This window comes from Misgurnus anguillicaudatus, chromosome 21 (assembly GCF_027580225.2).
Source record: "Misgurnus anguillicaudatus chromosome 21, ASM2758022v2, whole genome shotgun sequence".
Lineage (NCBI taxonomy): Eukaryota > Metazoa > Chordata > Actinopteri > Cypriniformes > Cobitidae > Misgurnus > Misgurnus anguillicaudatus.
The window spans coordinates 19535796-19549523 of record NC_073357.2 but is presented as its reverse complement, the minus strand read 5'-3'; the positions used below and the strand labels follow the sequence as shown (position 1 = coordinate 19549523).

The following is a 13728-nucleotide window of genomic DNA, read 5'->3' as shown; positions in this document are numbered from 1 at the left end:
TAGCAGCAGTCATGTTTCCTATCATGACTGGTAGCAACATCAATATTTCAATTATTTTAAGAAAACTTATTTATTCTACATTGTAGAATCGGAATGTTTTTATTAACATGATTCATAAAGTAATTGCCACTGCCCATCTAAACAACAGAATGTTTTTGTTCGTCTAGAAGCATATTCTGAAAGTGAAGTTCCTTCCCACGTAACTTCCCCTCATAACGTCCTCGTCACAAGATAGATGATGCGGGGAAACCAACTGCGTTGGGGAAACACATGTCTGCTGCCTTCACTTCTTCTTTCCTCCAGACAAGTTTAACACAGATAAGAACTTGGTTATTTAAGAGGCCTAGAAAAGTTGACATCAACGAACTTGTTGATTTATGTTGAATAGCCAATGAGCAATGACTTCATGGAGAATTGCTGTGATAATCTTTACTGTGCGTATTCAACAAGTGTGAGTTCACTGGTTTTCAAACTTTTACAGTTGGTTGAAAAACAGAATTTGTTACTATGCATTTCACATTTTACTCCACATGAACTGAATATAAGATTGCTTACCACCTTAATGAGGATGTAAACATAATGTTATCAATTTAATAAACAATGTGTAAAACTTCACTTTTTTCAATATTACAAAAATTTAACTTAAAATGACTTTAGATAAAGTGTATTCTATTTTGTTGTAAGCATGATATTTTCATTGTCTATAAAGTGACAGGTTTTCTTTTTACATGCTGGATGCACACATTTTAGTAACCAAGGTTAATTGACCTTATTTGGGTTTTTTGCAGTGTGGGGTGGAAATGAAATAACTGGTTCTGCTGGCCAATCAGTTGTCTTAAAATCTGGTGCAGACACATCATGGAACCTCACCAAAGTTGAATGGTCCATCTTTAAAAATACAACATATATAGCAACTCTGAGAGATGGCATTTTGACAGTAGACAGGTTTTGGAGATACAAGGGGCGCCTTGAGCTCAACCAAAAAACAGGAGATTTAACTATTAAAAATTTGAGAATAGATGACAGCATGATATACACTGTGACCCTGGTATACACAAGTGAAACTCGGGAAGAGAAAAAATTAAATCTAACAGTCAAAGGTAAGGATTTTATAAATGTTCTTAAAGTCAAATTGAAACCCAATTTTCTACAACATGCTCTTGGTCTGAAATGATTTATCACCTGTGCATTTTTTAAAGATAAGAATGTTATTTTGTATTTAATCCACTTATAAGTTGTTCCACGTTCGAAAGAACCTTTAAACTGATGTCACATGGGTTGCTTGGCAAATCATAGCCAAATCATTTTAAAATTTGCATAGTCCTCCATTATTGACGGCAAAGTCACATTTAGGTTTGTTTCCATTCTAGTATTGTACACAGACTTTTTGTGAATAACAAAGTCCCACCCTATATTTTTTTCTCATTGAATATTCAGTTTTACTTTAAAAAAACAAGGGTGGACTTTTAAGTATTTGCCTTAGTATCTAGTAAACCCATATTATTAAGAAAATGCTTTCTAATAAATTAACTTTATTGATATAATGCATGCTCTGTTGCAGAACAACTCAAAAAGCCAAATATCATACAAGTGTTCAATTCCCTCAAGAAGGGGCAATGTCACATCCTACTTAAGTGTAATGCATCTGATGAAAATGCCAAGTTGTCCTGGACGCCTTTGAGTGGGCTCGATGTATACTATATTTCAGGATACACAGACATCACCAAGCCTATTCTTTGGATGGAATTCAGTGGCAACAGAAATATGACCCTAAATTGCATTGCCTCCAGTGGTCAACAGACGGAGTCCGAGCAAATAACAGTGGGATGTGTAGGTGCGTCTCATCAAAATTAATAACTAAGAATGAGAATCTGACCTTATAAAATGCAGTAGATTAAAGCCTAAGGTATTCCATTTTCCAGCTTCTGTTACATCTTACACACGTTCAAAGTCTGTTTCATACGTTTTCAACATATACACACACATAAGTGTATAAGTTCAGTTACAAAAATTGTCATCCACAGTCTCCGGGTTCTATTGATGGGGAAATTTACAGCATTCTTACTGTACACAAGATGTAACAGTGGGCAAAACAAACAAGTATACTTTAGGCTTTACTCTTGATTTCAGTCTTAAAGCAACACTATGTAGTTTTTTTACCTTTAAATAATGTCTTTAAAATTATTTCAGTGATAGAACAACTTTTAACTGGACAAATTGTACTGTTGCTGCAAACTGAGCAACCCTCTAGCCAGAGCCGGCGCCAGACCATAACTGACAGGGTTGCACGCGGCTTCCAACGGGGGGCACGCAATTAGCAACAATAACTTGCAAAAACAAGGCATTAAAACAACAAATACAGTGCAAGCACACACATAACTGTTACAGACTGTCAACTCATTTCCTGTAAAGTGCAGAAGATCACAAACTATGCACAAAAGTATTTTTAACTTTGTCTGCTGCGCTCGCGCTTTGCAACAAACTGCCCTCGCGCGTCGCAAGCCATTAAAATGAATGGGTTCCATAGCGCAGCCCAGTGCACACCGCATCCTAAGGAAAAGCCGTTTACCATAATCACGTCGCAAAGCTGTTAACGGTCTATAGCCACACTTCACATTTAAGCTTACGTAAATTAAAAGAACGCTAACTTACCTTTAAAAAAGCTGAAGCCGGCGTTTACAAACATTAAACTTCTAAAACAGTGTCATGTAGATTTGAAAATTCCACCTCGACCTCTAATCTCTGAGTTTGAGCCAATCGGTGTTTGCATGAAGTCAGATGGAGCAGGCGGTGCTGGTTCGTTCTAAATGTTCTAATATCCATATTTTACACGATCCATAAAATGCCGCGAAAAAACACGTTGCTAGTATCAAGTCACAAATATGCTAAAGCCTAATGACGCATAAGACCCGGCAATACAACCAATCAGATATTAGAATACAAAAATCAGAGAAACTGGTCTATTTTAATTAAAGAAAACATATATCAACTATATTTTCCTCATTTGATTAGATTAAAAGTCATGAAACATTCAATGTTTAATTTATTTTAATTATTCTTGATATATATTAAATTAATCAAAAACTGTGTAGGGGGGCACAACAACCTGTTTGGGGAACACGGCCCACGAATGCCCCCCCTTGACGCCTGCCCTGCTCCTAGCTGCTACAAGCTAGTGGTGGGCAGAGCAAGGGTTCGTGAAACACTGAAACAGTTGAATCAATTGCCGTATGTTTCGAAACTTCGGAAAATCAATCCGAAACCGCCTCCACAGTGACACCTAGCGGTTGTTTGCATGTCTTTACATGAAGCAGCCTTGACAAGATTTTAGACGAGGGCTGACAAATTGTATCCCACATGTTGTTTGATTGACACACAAGTGATAGAATGGGAGAGTGGATAGTGCTCTCGACTCTCATGCATAGATTTTAGGATCGAACCCGGGAAATGCATGCGCTACGTCATCATAATAAAATACTTTTGTTGTTTTAACATCTGTTTGACAACTACATGAGCTTTTAGGCTCACAATTGTCGATAACTATAGGCTATTCGGGTCTATTTAATTAAAAAAATCGAATAGAGATATACCAAATAAATAATAAGAGATTCATAAAATATATCAAGCAAGCCATAATATGCCACATTGTTTACATATAAAGATCTTTATTCAAATATATAAATTGTTCTGTGTTGATAAACTCAACCAGGTTCTTTTTTACATATCATTTCTCCAGCCTTTAAAAAAAATTCTCACACAAGGGACACTTGTTGCTGACATGCATCTTTTTGTAAGTAGCCTAACTGTTACATACAAATGACTTCTTTTCAGTAATTCATAGTATTTGATCTTGGCAAAAACGCATCTATGAGGTATTTTTAGATTGTTTCCTACCCTGTCAGTTTAAGATTCGACGCAGATTCGACAGGTACGCCACCTTTCGAAACACTTGTGAAATGCACCGCTTTGTTTAACCATAGGCACGTGACTTTGTTGTTTCGAATCACTTCATCACGTGACATGGGTGTTTCTAATCACATTTCGGAGCAGTGTTTCGAAACATCTACGCTTTGGGATCTTGACACAGTGTCGAAACGTCAGTTTCGCGGGAGCCATCCCTACTACAAGCACACTCTGAAAGTGGCGGTGGAGGGTAGAGCACACAGCCCCGCCCCTCCCCCTGCCTGCAGAAGAGTGTTTGATACCAGATACTGTTACGCTTTTCAACCACATGGGGGAGCTGTAAGTCATTTTTACATGAAAACTACACAGTGTTGCTTTAAATATTGACTCACTTTAAAATAACTTGCTTAATAAAGGTGTTATGAATCTCTTTGACCATTCCAAAAATTAACCAGGGTTTTACAGTTAAAACAAAAAAAAACATGGTTACTGTAGTAAAACCATGGTAACAAAATAACCATGTTTTTGACAACCATGGTTTTCAAAAACCATAGTTGAATCATGGTTAGTGTAGTAAAACCATGCTTTTGCTGATAGTAATCAATACATCAAAAAACGTCTCGTTACATATGTAACCCTCGTTCCCTGAAGGAAGGGAACGGAGACGTCACGTCGTGATCGACGAATTGATAACCACTTCGCGGGTGACCTGTCTGCTTCGAGAAACCTTTAAAACGCCAATGAACTTGGCATGCAGATAATTGCATCTGCCGGCGCCGCACCGCCGCACAGGTATTTAATGAGCGGCAGGTGCAGTTATCAAATCAGCTATTTTTTGCTGAGAAAGCTGGACAGAAGGAAAGGGTCCGGCCGATATCAGCAGTGGAACAGCAAACTGTGGTGACGGGACATGATGTCTCTGTTCCCTTTCTTCAGGGAATGAGGGTTACATATGTAACCGAGACGTTCTCTTTCAGTCTGTCACTACAACGTCACGTTTTAACCGACGAATTGGGAATCCCTACCAAAGTGCCACTGGTGCTGACCCTTCCAGTGCCTGCGTAAACCTTCCGACTCTCCTCTTTTAGGAAACGGAAATGGGGTTGAAGCAGAGGCCGGTCACTACTTGTTCCTTAACCCACGATAGTGACTAGGCGAACTGGGAAGCGAACTCGTCAGGCGGGACTAAGATCGCTGCGGAAAGAAAACCCTCTAGGGGTCTACCACTAAGGTGATGGATAAAAAGTTTTTGCCTCGATGGCCTTCCATAATGGTGCAGTTTTTGTGCAGCACCAAAAAGAAGGGCTCCAAGCCGACACAGGAGCCATTCCTCGATGTTCTCACTGATCTGACGAGAGAACTCGAGAGGATACCGGCTCAACACGAACACTGTAGAATCTAGTGAATGTATTAGGTGTCGCCCAGCCAGCAGCTCTACAAATATCTGAAAGCGAGGTACCACGAGCCAAAGCCCAAGATGAAGCCACGCTTCTGGTTGAATGGGCTCTCAAACCAAAAGGGCAAGGAATGCCCTGTTTCTCATAAGCCAGGGCGATTGTGTCTACAATCTAATGAGACATCCTCTGTTTAGTGACAGCTTTCCCTTTCTGCTGACCACCGTAACAGACAAAGAGCTGTTCTGAGGTCCTAAAGCTTTGAGTGCGATCCACATACACACGTAGTGCACGTACAGGACATAACAAAGCCATGGCTGGGTCTGCCTCCTCCGAAGGCAGCGCTTGTAAGCTCACCACCTGATCTCTGAAGGGAGTGGTGGGAACTTTAGGCATGTAGCCCGGCCGGGGTCTCAGTGTAACGCTGGATTCAGCCGGCCCGAACTGAAGGCACGAATCGTTGACCAAAAATGCATGAAGATCCCCTATCCTTTTAAAAGAAGCCAATGCGAGGTGCGTCAAAGTTTTCATAGTGAGAATCTTGACGCTCAGCGTACGCAGAGGCTCGAAAGGGCAGTCCTGAAGGGCTTTCAGCACCATGGACAAGTCCCAAGGAGGAATAGAGGGAGGGGGCGAAGGATTCAGCCTCCGTGCACCTCTTAAAAACCTAATGACCAGATCGTGCTGACCCACAGATCTATCGTCTATGGCTGCGTGATGCGCGGATATTGACGCGATATCTACTTTAATAGTAGATGGTGACAGCCTCTTCTCCAAGCGGTGCTGGAGATATGAAAGCACAATACTGATCGAGCATTCTCGGGGGTCCTCTCGTTGAGAGGTACACCATACAACAAACAGGTTCCATTTCAGCGTATACGCCTGCAGCGATGGTGTTAGATACCGCCTGGGGTAAATCACCTAAAACCTCCGCGCCCTGTCCAGAGACCACACATGGAGATGCAAACAGAACTTATCCAAATCAGCTGGACCGACTGAGGGTAGAGTCGCCATTTGCCGGGGCGCGCTGCTCGTGAAAGAGTGTCTGCCGCTGCGTTGATTGACCCCGGGATGTGAATGGCACGAAGAGACCTCAGATTCTTCTGACTCCAAAAGAGGAGATGGCGGGCGAGATGAGACATGTTACGAGAGCGTACTCCGCCTTGGCGATTGATATACGCAACAGTCGCAATGTTGTCTGTGCGAACTAATACATCTTTGCCTCTCAACTCGCTGCTGAAGCGGACGAGCGCAAGATATACAGCCCACAGTTCTCTGCAATTTATGTGCCAATGCAACTGAGGTGATGTCCACACTCCTGAAGCTGCAAGCTCGCCGTACGTGGCTCCCCACCCCGTGTTGGAGGCATCTGTGCATACTATTGCATGTCTGGAGACCTGTCTCAGTGGCACCCCCACCCTGAGAAACGCTGGGTCTGACCACGGGGTGAAAGTGCTGCCATATGCCCCAGTAGTTTCTGAAATTGTTTCAGAGGGACCGCAGTCTTGCCCGAGAACGTATTCAAGCAAGCCAGAAAGGACTGAACGTGCGCCTCCGTGAGACGTGCTGTAGGATTGACCGAATCCAATTCCATGCCGAGAAAAGAGATCTTCTGTGTAGGGCACAGTTTGCTCTTCTCTCGGTTGACCTGAAGGCCGAGACGGGCGAGGTGTTTGAGCACCCGATCTACACTTTTACCAGAATAAAACCATGGTTAAGGGTTACAGGTTGTGGCTTGTAAGGCCAGTGGGGAAGTACACAGTTAAAAGTAAACTGAATTTAAAAAATAAGTTTTTGAAGGTATTTGGTTTAGGCCACCTATCCAGGGAAGCATTTCCCAAACAATGACCTAACTCGCTGCTGAACCACTATAGGATGATGCATAGTTGAAGAAACTAATTAGCTAGTCATGACTGTTTCCCAAAAACATAGTTACTTTGTCGCACATCTGTCAATGTTGGTTGTTGACAATAGGCTAATTTTCCTGATTCCTTAGAGTTAAACATTTGATTTTTACCGTTGTGGAATCCATTCAGCTGATCCCCGGGTCTGGCGGTGCCAGGGCTGGACTGGGACATAAATTCGGCCCTGGCATTTTGGCCCAAAACGGCCCACACTACATAGTCTGCAAAAAATGAAAATTTTTTTCAAGAAAAAAAAATTCTTAGTATTTTTGTCTTGTTTTCAGTAAAAATATCTAAATGACACAAGAAAATAAGTCTAGTTTTTAGACCAAAATTATCAAATTTAAGTGATTTTGTGCATAAAACAAGCAAAAAAATCTGCCAATGGGGTAAGCAAAAAAATCTTGAAAATTTTTCTTAAACACTAAATGCAAAAAAAGTTGGCAGACTTATTTTCTTGTTTTATGCACAAAATCACTTAAATTTAAAATTTTTGGTGTAAAAACTAGACTTATTTTCTTGGGTAATTTTGCTCATTAAGAAAAAGCATCTTATTTTAAGAAATTTTAGATATTTTTTACTTAAAACTTAAATACTAAGATTTTTTTTCTTGAAAATCATTTTTTGCAGTGTATAATAACAAACATCACCCATCTTTGCACGCCTTTAAATATGTATAGCAATAGCAACTCCAATTCCATAAAAGCACTAAACCCAATTAATTGCAGGTAGAAAAGAGTGAGAGTTGACACAACAAACACTTCTAGAATATTAGTTTAGTTTAGTTTAGTTTAGTTTAGTTTAGTTTAGTTTAGTTTAGTTTAGTTTAGTTTAGTTTAGTTTAGTTTAGTTTAGTTTAGTTTAGTAATCCACACTTAAAACAAGCTTCATGCAATTGGCAAAATTTGCCATTGGATTGCTGACTTTTTACAAAATACAAGTGCTGCTTACAGTAATATTGAAAACTGATTATTACTTGCAGTACTTAGCTACAGGAGAGTATTCACTACATTCACTGAACTAAACTAGTGTGATTACAGTAATAGATATTTTTAACATTATCTGTCAAGTGTGTTTTTACAATAAACATATATTTTTCTGTAAGCAGATCTCCTGGATTTTTTGATTTTGCTTGAAGAGAAATTATACGTTTTGAAACAGATAATCAACTAAAAATCTACGAATCAGATACACTCTCGTAGTGACAGAGCAAAGAGTGCAATTATTTTATTGCAGCTTTATCACCATAATTTTCTGTTTTTGACTCAGTTTTATCAAGGGGTGTCTATCTAAACTTGTGTTTTGAAAGCAGTTCTGCTTACCGCAGGCACTACACTCACTTCTCCCGCGTCTCTCTCCCTCTCATCACTGACACTTTGCATGCTGGTGCTGCCAGTGCCATCATCATCGCCAGCGACGCGTGTTGAAGGTCCTGCTGTGTTATTTTAACACATTTTGCAGCGTCTGCCTGAATAGCCTGTTTCTTTTTGTCGCACAGTTTTTCTGCGCCTTTCTTGCGTTTTTCTCCATCTCTCTCTCTCTCTCTCTCTATTTTGACATGTGAACTGACCTACGATGCACGCTCGCTTGCACAAAGAGCGAAGCGGTGATTGGGCCAGCTTAATGTCAATCAAAAATAACCAATGGGCTGCTGCTGAGTGGGCCGGTCTATCTAGGAAAAGAAGGACGATGACTGGGCTGGGCAGTAAATGGGCCAGCTTAATGTCATTAAAAAAAGAACCAATGGGCTGCTGCTTAAATGTCAGTGGGCCGGTCTGTCTAGAAAAAAAAGACGCTAACTGGGCTGCTCAGACAAAGATAGTATGAGATGTAGCTGCCCAAAAAGTACGTCGGCCCACCGGGAACTGCCAGATGGCCAGTCCGCCCCTGGGCGGTACCACTTTTATCATAGCTTAGCATAATCCATTGAATCTGATTAGACCATTAGCGTCGCACTCAAAAATAACCAAAGAGTTTTGATATTTTTCCTATTTAAAGCGTAATATCATTGCACCTGCTGCAGCCATGGTACGCCAGAATGAGAGTATAGTTCCTAGCCATATTGGCCTAGAAAATCCCAACTTTTAATTTTCCGTTGGACATGATCTTTATTATGTATCTTAGGGTTGAGTGTCCACTAGAGGCACTTTTTCTTTCTTTCAATTATTAGGATATTGGAAATGGAAATTTTTTCAGTGTGGACCTGCAAACGTACCTTTAAAGTTAATTGTAGAACTTCGCCCTAAGTATATAGCATTAACTAGTGCTAACTCAGCAGTCACTACTTTGTTTTTGGAATTTTCACCATTGTAATTAATGTTGGGGCGCACATGACTGTAATGTCACAGTCGGTGTTATGTTGATATTGATGTTTTCCAGCTGTCTTTTGTATGCAAAAGGTTTACATAAGAAGGAAAAAATTGTCTTTGAGGCTCACAATATCATTATTCATCTATACCTAGGTAAACAGTTTTAATTTCTATGGTACCTTTAATATGTGTCTGCTTTGTAACTTTTAAAAATTCTGTGTCAAAGCAGAAAAAACTATCGCCTCTAGTAAACTTTCCATTGAAAGATTCAGCATTATGTACCTGAACGTATTTGAGGTTATGCAGAAATGTACGCAGTGAGCCTGTGCAGCCCCTATGTCGAGATTTAAACAGGGTCAAAGATTTTAATTTTACTCATGTAATATCATGTAAACCTTTAAACAATTTTATTCTCAGAGCAACTGAGTAAATAGAGGTAAATTTACTAAAAAAGACTATTTACTGTATACTGTAGATCTTACAACTAGACGAAGTGGTGGGTTTTTGGGTGTTTGAATTTTATTCTTTTTCTTTGTCTAGAGGAGATCATTATGCCAGAACCTCGCCGTTCATGCAGTTGTGCTTCCATGGTTTTTTGGGGGATTTTGTGTACAGCTGCTGTGATTATTCTCTGTGGTTTACTATATGCTAAAAAAGGTAAGACAATAATAACTTGCAAACACTACAAATTAAGCCTGACAGATAGTTGCTTACACATCTAATATTGTTTTAATAAACTATGATTTGTGTTTTCTAGATAAGTTCAAAGCTGCCTGGGTTGATGGTCCTCTCCATGTCTTTCAGTGTCTGTTCAAATGTTAAAACCCATACTGCAAAAAATATGTTTTTAAATAAATTAATTATTAAAATATATATATTTTAAATATATTTTAAAATATACAACAACTGTTTTGGAATACGTTTAAAAAAATACACATTTGTTTGTGTGTTTTCAAATATATTTAAAAAATAAATATATTTTAAATCAAAGAAATATATTACCGTCCACTGAAAGAAAAAAGTTCTGTTCATGTTACAAACCTGTAAACATGACATGTTTAAAAAGGATAAAATTAACTACTACTTTTCAACTTCAAAAATATATTTTATAAATTAGATTTAGCATATAATAATTAGTATTTAGCATATATTTGAAACATATTTTTGACAAGAGAAATTATTATTTTTGGCACGCTTCATGCCAAACATAACATTCTGATAGACATGACGCATTTACTTCCCGCGCTGTTTACAGACATCTCTCCACACGCAGCTTGAAGTCGAACGCACATAAATTGATCTCTTTACCAGAGTTAATTAAAACAGTTTACTATCTATTTGCCACTCAGAAAGTTTAACCTAAAATAACATCATATTTGTCCAAAATCATTAACATTTCACATAGGCTGCTAGCGCATATTTTGGATCTATAATTAGAGTCGGACACCGCTCGTGCTATTGAATGTCCACTTCCTGGGAGCTGTCCTACATGCGGCGCAGCGCTTCTCGCCTGGTGTGCGACCTCCTAGACATTACTATTGTTATAGACGCAGGTTTCGACTCTTTTCACCTACAGTTCAGTTTGTACTCATCTAAACAATGTTGTTTGGTCAAGAGCAACTACAGGATTGTCAGCGTTTGCCCCAGAAGTAAAAACAACAAAAATATGTATCATGGACATAGTCATAACCCGTCACTGTTTACAGCACAACACCGACCTCACAGCATGGCAGTTTAAAGGTGACTTCCACTTTCTGACAGTTTACTGCTATTTTGGTACCGATCTGTGAATGATATCTTACTGTTAAAAGACGTAACCACATTTACATGCACCCTCATAATAGGATTTTGGTAATATTGTGAAATACTTTATGTAAGTAAATTAAAACGATGGACAGTATATGTGAGTTCATCATTTATGCTCTGCATAGGGCTACATGTAAATAATAAGCACAATTACAGTATTAGCGAATAATCAGAAAATGTAAACTGCATGTGAACTTTCTTACTTAAAGGGATAGTTCACCCAAAAATGAAAATCCTTTTAACATTTAAAAATGTTCTATTTGTGGGGGCCATTGTTGATTCTGTGGTGGGCCACCAAAAATAAATCTATGTATGGGAAACACTGATTTTAACAACAAGCAAAAATAAATTATTTCTTGAGTTAAGTGTTTAAGAAAAAAGTAAACTTATTTCAAGATTTTTTAATCTCATTGGCAGATTTATTTGCTTGATTTAAGACCAAATTTACTTAAATTTGATACTTTTTTTGGCTGAAAAGACTTCTTTTCTTAATTTAAGATTTTTTATATTTGTACTAAAAATATCAAAAACGTTATGTTACTACCTTTGATTTATGCAGCAAATTTACTTTCAATGTTATATTAAATGATGGAAAAGTGACTCCTCCAACAAAGCACCGACGATTTATTGAGAGAAGATAACCATCTTAATTGTTCCGGAGAACAATCAGTTATTTCGCCATTGTTCTTCTTCTGGCGAGTGATGTTCATCAAAATACAGGACCTAATTTTAATACAGACAATGCACTGCCTTTTGGAGTTGACCGACTACAAGGTACTTTCAAACTCTGTGCAAACAATGAGAAAAAGGATTTTCCTCTGTTTAAAACAGCAAATCATGAGAAACTTTTATGGGATTTGCGCTCAAAGCCCAAAGGATTACTTATGGGACATTTAAACATCAGAAGCATTGCCTCAAAAATTGAACAACTGGAACAGCTACTTACGATCTCAAACTTTGATTTGCTTTGCTTGTCAGAAACGTGGCTAACAGAAACATCACCAAACACTGCATATTTGGTCCTGGGATATAAAGTCTTCAGAAAGGATCGAAAATTTTGAAAAGGTGGTGGACTGCTTATGTACGTAAAGGATGCATTAAATGTAAGGAAACTGAATTCAGTACTTTAGTGGATATATAATATATTCCTGTAACAATTGTTTTATCTCCATGTATGACATTAACTGTAGTGGCCATTTATAGACCTCCTTCATCAAATAGTATTTTCAAATGATCATCTGAGAAATCTTTTAAAGGGGTTTGTTCGAAATAAAGAGTACATTTTGTTTGGAGACTTTAATATAAACTGGAATGACGTGTCAAATAGGAAAAAGCTTCAGGAGATAGTAAGTCATCTTGACCTAGAACAGTTAATTAGGGGCCCTACTAGCATTACTTCATCATCTGAAACTATTAATTAATTTAATATTTAGCAATAAACCAGAAAAAATAACTAAAACAAATTTATTAACAGGACTATCAGATCATAATCTTATATTAGTAGTAAAAAAAATGGACAGAACAGATTTTTATATCAACAGGAAAAGGAAAATGTGTTAAATATTATACCAAAAAGACTTAAAAACAAATTTGAAGAGGAATTTAAAGTGACACTTTGTAGTTTTTCAACGTTCATAATATATTTTCAAGACCCTTGTGATGCACATCGACTTAAAATAGGTTGAATGACATGTCCACCGTTGCCTGACGGGATCTGTATCGCTTTAACTTGTACTTTTAAACTTGGGGTTTCGTGTAGGAACCAGAGCACATAAAAAGAACTAAAAAAATCTGCTTTACGGCATATGTCACTTCCTCAAATTCGGACGTGAGAGCGCAACTATTTATTTTCCTGATGTTTTTGTAATGGCCGAAGCAGCAACTAAGAAAAAGACACCTAAGGTTTTGTTGGAGGAGACCAAAAAGAGAAAACAGGTGAGTGACAGAATAAAAGACAGAATAAAGGGAAGGACGAGGATCAATATTGGGACAGTGTTTGCTCGCTGGGCTGAACTAAAGGAGGAGGAGGGGTTTCTGACCGATGCTGACTTGGCCGTCATGGGTTTGGACTAGTAAGTATTGTTATATTGCTTGCATATATGTCCTGTCTGGCGCCCAAACACTATTTTTTTACGTGAATTTTGCTTAAGGCTACTGTTGAGAGTGTAGAGAGTCACTGCACTGTAAAAAAATTATATTTTGAAAAATTGTGGAAACTGAAAGTTAAGTATTGACTCAACATATTGCTTTCAAAAAATTCTCCCCAAACAAAAATATGCATTGTGGTAATTAAAACTTAAGGTATTGGCTTAAAACAAAAATGTATACTCAGAACGCTTAGGTTACTCACGTAACCCCGGTTCCCTGAAATAACAGGAACGAAGCATTGCGTCAGTTAGCTGACGCTATGGG

General features: G+C 38.4%; 1 protein-coding gene across 1 annotated transcript; it reads left to right on the top strand.

Annotated features, from left to right (window-relative positions):
- Window positions 1-875: 875 nt before the first annotated feature.
- LOC129437366 (uncharacterized) lies at window positions 876-12602 on the top strand. Its single transcript, XM_055195504.2, has 4 exons — window positions 876-1100; window positions 1562-1834; window positions 10051-10167; window positions 10268-12602. The coding sequence occupies exons 1-4, from the start codon at window positions 1028-1030 to the stop codon at window positions 10330-10332; spliced, it is 528 nt and encodes a 175-aa protein (XP_055051479.2). The 5' UTR covers window positions 876-1027; the 3' UTR covers window positions 10333-12602.
- The last annotated feature ends 1126 nt before the right edge of the window (window positions 12603-13728 follow it).

What these genes read in the sequence shown, in the direction of transcription:
- LOC129437366 (XM_055195504.2), top strand. Translation starts at nt 1,028, where the DNA reads ATGATATACACTGTGACCCTGGTATACACAAGTGAAACTCGGGAAGAG. An exon ending in ATTAAATCTAACAGTCAAAG is followed by an intron (nt 1,101 to 1,561) that starts GTAAGGATTTTA and finishes GCTCTGTTGCAG; the next exon opens with AACAACTCAAAAAGCCAAAT. An exon ending in AATAACAGTGGGATGTGTAG is followed by an intron (nt 1,835 to 10,050) that starts GTGCGTCTCATC and finishes TTCTTTGTCTAG; the next exon opens with AGGAGATCATTATGCCAGAA.